At 42.5% G+C, this 7,261-nt stretch overlaps 1 protein-coding gene across 1 annotated transcript; it reads left to right on the top strand.

Annotated features, from left to right (window-relative positions):
* Nucleotides 1–536: 536 nt before the first annotated feature.
* Nucleotides 537–7,174, top strand: LOC110990105 (stromelysin-1-like). The gene is made up of 9 exons (XM_022254942.2): nucleotides 537–817; nucleotides 2,492–2,615; nucleotides 2,744–2,955; nucleotides 3,578–3,782; nucleotides 4,171–4,329; nucleotides 4,771–4,881; nucleotides 5,187–5,332; nucleotides 5,582–5,723; nucleotides 6,414–7,174. The coding sequence occupies exons 1-9, from the start codon at nucleotides 710–712 to the stop codon at nucleotides 6,746–6,748; spliced, it is 1,542 nt and encodes a 513-aa protein (XP_022110634.2). The 5' UTR covers nucleotides 537–709; the 3' UTR covers nucleotides 6,749–7,174.
* The last annotated feature ends 87 nt before the right edge of the window (nucleotides 7,175–7,261 follow it).

The following is a 7,261-nucleotide window of genomic DNA, read 5'->3' as shown; positions in this document are numbered from 1 at the left end:
CTGCCCCCACTTTTTTGAAAATCGTTCCGCCGCAGTTGGCTGGTATTTCGGATACTTTGGCGGTTGCGGATTCCGTGCCTGATCAACTTTGTGTTCGGGGTAGAATATTCAGAGTTACGGCATCGCGCAGAAGACCCCAGAGAATAACATATACCCGCATGGTGCGTAATGTGTGAACCTCGCTTCCCCGGTTACGCGCGTTTATCCCGACTTGTGTCCACAAGGAAATAAACCACCGTCCTTTTGTCTACTGAGAATCCTATGCATTGGACACGGTAACAAGAGGACGAAACAAAATAACGCACTGGTCCGGATTATAGGGTGGGTGAGTTAAGCGACAACAATAGCAAAATGCCCAAATAAGTATAGCTCAGGTCTATTCAGAAGCTTACACGTCAATCGCACTTTTCTTAGGAAGGGGGCATCAGCGTGTGTGTGTGAAAAGAGCATGCGTCAATCATTAAAGGTCCACAGAAAAGAAAAAGTTTGGAATTAACTCCAGGCGAAGACGTCAGCGCCCGGTGACAAAGCACTTGAGTCAGAACTCAATTGGAAGGTCTCGATAAAAAGGAGGCAAGACGAGACTTGGAAGTCAGATGCTGCTGGTCAGCTAAAGTGAGACAAGCCTTAGTGAAAAGCAAAACCGAATCTTTGCCTTCATCACCGAAGTTTCTTCGCATCAGTTTACTCAGGACCGACGCAAGTCAGCATGGAGCGGGCAGAAGTGTCAACGGGCAAGACGCTGTTCATGTCGGTGCTGCTGGTGGCTGCCGTCACGGTGGTCCACTCCTCTGTTGAGACGGGAGCGGATGCAATGGTAAGTTAGGATCAATGCTTTCTACTTGTATTACATGTACCAAATTGGACAGTTAGATATCGTTTACCTGATTAAACGAATCTTTAGTGTACTTATATACACTTCCAACTTGCCCCACATACTATCCGGGATCCCTCTATCCTTATAAACCAAGTTTAAGACTGAGAGTTTAGGCTTCATTAAAACAAATAATGAAAAAGAAAAGTTTCAAGCGCCGCCTGCCGACAGCTGTACAATCAAAAATGATTTTGAAGTAATGGACATTTTAAATAGTATTTACACAGGAGCGCACGTTGAGATGAATTGGGCGTGACATTACGGACCTCCTTAGGCAACTACTGTTTCCCCTCCCCCAATCCTTCCCCTAAAAGCATTTTTGCCCAAATTGTTTGATATTTCACTCATTTAAACAAGGATTTAGACAATTATGTAAATGATTTTAAAAGATGGTTAAGCAGTGTAAGGCTTTTATTCGTATTTTTCAGTGCATTTTCTTCATTTGAAGCCCAATCGTGTTTATCTTATTTATCGTTTTTGCTTAGCTCCAGTTTGATCGGTTCCGTTGCCAGTGCATCTTCTCTACTCGATATATCCCGTTTGTTTTCGCTGTTTTTGCCATTCTGTCACTTCAACAAACATTAATCAGTGCAGAACATTTGCTTCACAATTACAATTCATACTATTTCTTGTTGTATCTGCCCTAAAATTGGCTATCGACAAATTTTATTGATCCATCTTTGAGGTTTCTCTCATAGTTCTTGTTCACAACGTTTATGATGGAATGGTTTTGGGATCTACAGGAACCCACACTCCACAAGTTTTTTTTTGTTCTACGGGTTTTCCACCTGTTTGAAATTGATGTCTGCCAATGTTGTTTGTCTGCACATGAAGAGATAAAATTGGGTTTAGTTCAGTTATTATCTGTAAACTCATGAAATGCCTTTTTGCATACCCTGTTCGTATCATCGTTCTTCCCAAACTATATTCACGTATTCCATATATTCTTCTATCCTTTTATATATTTGAACTACCAGTGTGTTGGTATCCTTTTGTTCTCTGCCTTGAGGGGTCCCAGCAAAAATGAATCCGTTAATATAATTTAACCTCTGAAATGCATCGTTTGCCAAGGTTAACCTCATTTCCAATGGTTGTTTCTCTATTTTAAAGGGTTTGTGGCGTCTTCTTGGTTTTATGCTAAGAAGTATTTCCATGTTAATGAGCAAAATTGTAACTTGTGTCGTCCCAGGTAGAAAACCTAAATGTTGCATTGTTTTGGGCACAAAAAACTTAATTTTTAAAGATTTTGCAGGCTATAGGCTACATTTTCTTTCTTTTTTTTGCTTGATTTATTGGTTTGTGAGTACGGAACAATAAGCAAGCGAGCAACCCTTCCTAGAAATGTTTTCAGTCAGTAAACTCTGTGTTCGCAGTGTGAAATGAGAGAACACCCATGCTATGAGCCGCATCTTCCATGAATGACATCACAGCAGCAGCGCCCGCAGTTGTCCAGGAAAAGTGTGGATAGTTTAAATCTTTAAAAAAGTGCACATCTAACCTGATAGGGGTGTCAATTCATTTTCACTGAAGAGTATAAAGTTGCCAAATGACTGTGTCCAAGAAAAATGTACTGCAGTTAAATTTACACGTGAAATGCATATCTCAAATCTTTTCCAGATGTATCTTACTTATTACGGCTATTTGAGACCTATGACCTCGGACGATGGAACTTTCATGACTGAAGAGGAGATGAGAGAGGGCATCTCGAAGTTCCAGTACATGGCCAACATAACACAGACAGGTATGTTTAACCTTTGCAGAGCGCTCAAATTAAATATCCAACACTAACTGCACGGCAATTTATTCACGATTTTGCACACGGTTGTTACTGAATGCTGTTTAAATGGTGTGCTCCCAATTCATTCACAGGGGAGCTCGACAATGACACGATGCGCATGATGAACATGCCGCGCTGCGGTATGCCGGACGTGGTCGGACACAGCCTGGACGCCAAACGGAAGAGACGCTACTCCCTGGGATCGAGGTGGTCCAAGACGGATTTGACATTCCGCATCGACTCGGTGACCTCCGATATACCAAGCAGGTCTGACATTGACGACACCCTGGAAGCGGCACTCCAGGTGAGCAACACTATACAACTTAATGGGTTGCATCGACCCAATCGAAATCTCCATCACCTGGGGTAAAAATAAATGTAGGTGGGCCGAATGTAGGACTTGACTTGGTCAAAGTTCACGTGACTGGAGAGATCCAAAGAAAACTATACTGGTCTTATGTTTCAATTTTATATTTTACTTGCCGCAGGCTACTCCGAAAATTCTGGAAATTTCCCTTCCGAGTGAACTCTATTTCAATCAGCCCTGAACACAGAACACCACAAAAAGCCAGTCCCTTTTCACTGTCTCATGCCACAAATTTTCCTGCGACAAGGACCCAATCAAAGGCATTACGTTCCCCTGTGGGCTGGTAACCAATCATAATTATCAATCATTGGAGAATCAGATGCTATGTGCATTCAAAGTACATTCCACGCTAAATGCTTGGTTTGCATTTTAGGAAAAAAAGGCGAAGAGCGTCTTTTGTTTTTTACTTCTTCGTCCAGTCGAATGCTAATGCGTGTACATGTACAAGAAAGTTCCACGGCACTGGCAAATCAGAGATACATAAAGACATGAACGTCGTTTTGTTCCTGAACTTTATTCAAAATCAATCTTTCCCAACTGTGTCTTTTATTTGAAATAGGTATGGGCTGACGTAACGCCGCTTACTTTCACGCGTGTGAGTGGGAACACGCCTGCCGACATCGTTATCAACTTCAACAGTGGAGTTCATGGGGATGGCGCGCCTTTTGACGGACCGGGAGGCGTTCTAGCCCACGCATTCTTTCCAGAGGATGGGCGAGCGCATTTTGACGAGGACGAAACGTGGACCATCAATTCTTTCTCAGGTTAGCTTTTCTCAAGGGGGTTAAAGTCATCATAGTAAAAGCTACTCTTCTGGCGGGGCACCCTACCCTGTTAGATTTTTGCATTATCAACTCGTTGGGTTACTGGAGGTTAACGCATATTCTGGCTGTTTGCTCTGACGAACTATCACTGAAGTTAAAATAGACCCTGACGGTGATGTTGTTACGGCAAAAATGTTTTGTATCGTTAAAAAAAAATTGAAGTCATCCCTTGGTCAAGTAGACTTGACAATCAATTACAGCCATTTATATCAACTGTTGGTAAAAGTTAAGTCCTCACTAGAATCGCACGCGATGGCCTCAAACTGACTAAAATGTTGACAACAGCTTCGAGTATTGAGCTCTTTTCCACTGACTTTTCTCTGTGCAGGAATCAACCTATTCCAGGTGGCAGCCCACGAGTTTGGCCACAATTTGGGCCTTGGTCATTCTAACATTGATGCAGCACTCATGGCACCATTCTACCGGGGTTACGTGCCTAACTTCCAGCTCCACGAGGACGACATCGCTGGCATCCAGGCCCAATACGGTCAGTTAAACATCGAGCCCTTGTTATCTAGCAACAAGAATTTCTTGAATATCCCCCTTCCGCTTGAGTTTCTGCTTCCAAATTAATTAGCGCTCAATATCCACAGAGTGTGATCGCTGTGTGTTGTACACGACTACAAAATATAGCATAGGTACACGTAGTTTCTACCCTCATTGAAAAAAATGACCCAACGAGTCCCAAGGTTGTAAAAAAAATAATAAATTTCACGGTGATGCTCAAACGTTTTTGAACAATAACTAAAGGCGTTCTTTGAGAGAACCTAATAACATGTATCAAATGAAAACAGGGAGACTCAGGTTGTCGGTCTGACTAGATGAGATTTTGTCGGCCACCGTGCCTTTACTTCTTACCTTTGGCCCTCGACCCACTTGCATGTCGGTGTAAAAATCAAGGAAACTGATTTGTCTCTGTAATTTACAGGATCTGACTCGGGCGCGCCTGTGGTCACCATGGAACCCAGCGCAGAGGTCTGTACTGGAATTGTCGACGCTGTAACGACGTCACGTGACAGGAGCACATACTTATTTGAAGGTAACAAACTGTTAACCACAACCTTCTCAGCGTGTGTTTTCCAAAATAGTCTGGTTCTTCTAATTTAACGTGGAAATGGTAAAATGCCCCCAAACGATGTCTACCCATTGTATTCGTATTCCCACACATCACATGGACAAACGACACAAAATTGCAATACACGTGGGAATGAAAAATGGGGAAAGGGTGCTCTGAAAATGTGCACTGAAAATTATTATCACGGTGAAGTCCCTCCCCCTTAATTTGTAACTTCAAACTTTTTAGTGCTGACCAGAAAACATTTTCATTTTTGCGCCCTTTTACAGGAACTCAAGTGTGGAAGTTTGAGAGTGGGGCAAGCCGGATAGCAGATGGGTTCCCGCGAGCAATCGGTTCAGTGTTTTCTGGTCTGCCCGACAATGTAGACGCTGCCCTATTCTACCAGCCTAACGGCAAGACCTACATTTTTAAGGTATTTTTTCTAAGTTTTCAAATGCTCGATAATTTCGTCCTGCTCATTACTGAACAAGGAAAAGAAAGCTGTTTCTCCAAAACATTTCTCTGCTCTTCCAGAGGAATAAAACCAAAAAATAAACCTAACAGACTTACATTTTAGGATGATATTTTCCCAAGAGCACGAATCAGCCTTTAAAAGAAGACTTTATGAAACGAAATGACTCCCTTGCACTCATTTCCATTTCATTCTTTTTGGTGCCCACAGGGGAGCCAGTACTGGCGATTCGACAACGAAGTGCTGGACTCAGGCTACCCGAAAAGCATTGCAACCTACTGGCCTGGCCTGCCCAATGATCTGGACGCAGCTTTTGTGTGGAGCGGAAACGGTCGACTTTACTTTGTCAAAGGTAAGCCTAGTGTTCACTGCACTCCATGTGCGAAATATCATTCACATGATAATGATTGCGAAAGGGGCTTGATGAGTGAATACCTGTAGTAGGAGTAAAAGGTTGAGATATTGTCAAAACTTCCCTTGATAGGGATTATACATTTCAGCGAAAGCTCATGCAACACAAGCCCACATGCATACATTACATGTCGTTCTGCTCATGTTTTGTACAGGAGCAGCTTCGTTGTTAACTTGTAACCAGGCTTTTTCCAATTACAGACTGCAATCCTGCAGTTAGTGGTGTCAATGGGACCGGGGACGATGGGGGGATTGTAGATGACTTCAAATCCAAAAAATTGCGCGACCGTGCGTGGAAATTAGAAATACGCGCGAGATATTTTTGGACACCACATAACACTAAGGGATACCCATGTGCATGTTATGTATACGCGTACTGTAAATGTACACGTACTTACATCAAAAGGGGGATATTTCAAGCGTTTGTACTTCTTTTTTCAGTACAACTGAAACATGTTGGTGTGATCTGCAGAATACCACCAAAATCGACCTTTTTCGATTAAACAGCAATGAGGCTGATCCAATATCTTGGTCCAACAGTAAGGGGATAGACCCTAAGCTTCCGCCCCTCCCCGATTTTTCCCCAGCCTGTCGGTTTTTCTAATTCACTTCTTCTTTCTCACCCACCAAGGCGGTCAGTATTACCGTTTCGGCAGTGGTCGTGTTGACACTGGTTACCCTCGTCCGCTGAGTGTCTGGAACATCCCTGGTAACCAAGTCGGTGCAGCGGTGCAGTGGATCAACTCGCGCACGTACTTCTTCAACTCCGACGGCGTCTACTACCGATTCAACGATCGGTACTTCCGGGTGGACACTGGGTACCCGCGAAATGTCGCCTCCACGTGGCAGGGCTGCGACACCAATATTGTGGAGAAACCCGAACCTGGCGACAATGGTGCAGGTGGTCTGGCGCCTGGACTCCTTGCCTCGATGGCAACTGTATTTTTCGCCTATGTCCTTAACTAATCTGTGTCTGTAACTTTTTTATTATTATTATTACATGTATTATTTATTTGGCATCAAGAACAATAACAAACAATACTACTCACTAGTTAATTCAAGCTTTATATTTTGCTGAAATACACATAGTATGGCTCTTTGAAACTTAATTGAACACTAATTTCAATTGAAAAACATTGCATTTTCAGCTGAAATTTCTTTAATTGCATATAATTAATATGTTTGATACAATGCGTAATTTAGTATTGATTTTGCACGCCTTTCTTTCTTGAACGCAAAAATGTTTTTAACAATATTAATATCCTACTGGATGGGATTAGTGATCAAAGTTTTGTACATGACTCGTAAAAGTCTTTTGACTTTGTGTAGATGTATTTGAATAAAATTTTTACAGAAAAATGCAGCTATAAAAAGCCACTACTTTGAACGGAATCTCTATCGGTTGTTCTATAGTTTGGGATCCTCATTGATTTCTTTTCCAATGGCATCAAACAAACAGTCTCCAACGTCTGAGAGCAC

The sequence above is a fragment of the Acanthaster planci genome, linkage group LG11 (assembly GCF_054643075.1).
Source record: "Acanthaster planci isolate LZ-2023a linkage group LG11, COTS_SCS, whole genome shotgun sequence".
NCBI classification, from domain to species: domain Eukaryota; kingdom Metazoa; phylum Echinodermata; class Asteroidea; order Valvatida; family Acanthasteridae; genus Acanthaster; species Acanthaster planci.
Note: the sequence above shows the minus strand (reverse complement) of the source record. Positions and strands in the feature narration are given on the sequence as shown.

Excerpts from the sequence above, each read along its gene's own strand:
- LOC110990105 (XM_022254942.2), top strand. The coding sequence starts at position 710 with ATGGAGCGGGCAGAAGTGTCAACGGGCAAGACGCTGTTCATGTCGGTG. Across the intron at positions 4,330-4,770 it reads TGGCATCCAGGCCCAATACG|GATCTGACTCGGGCGCGCCT; the intron begins GTCAGTTAAACA and ends TGTAATTTACAG. Across the intron at positions 4,882-5,186 it reads GAGCACATACTTATTTGAAG|GAACTCAAGTGTGGAAGTTT; the intron begins GTAACAAACTGT and ends GCCCTTTTACAG.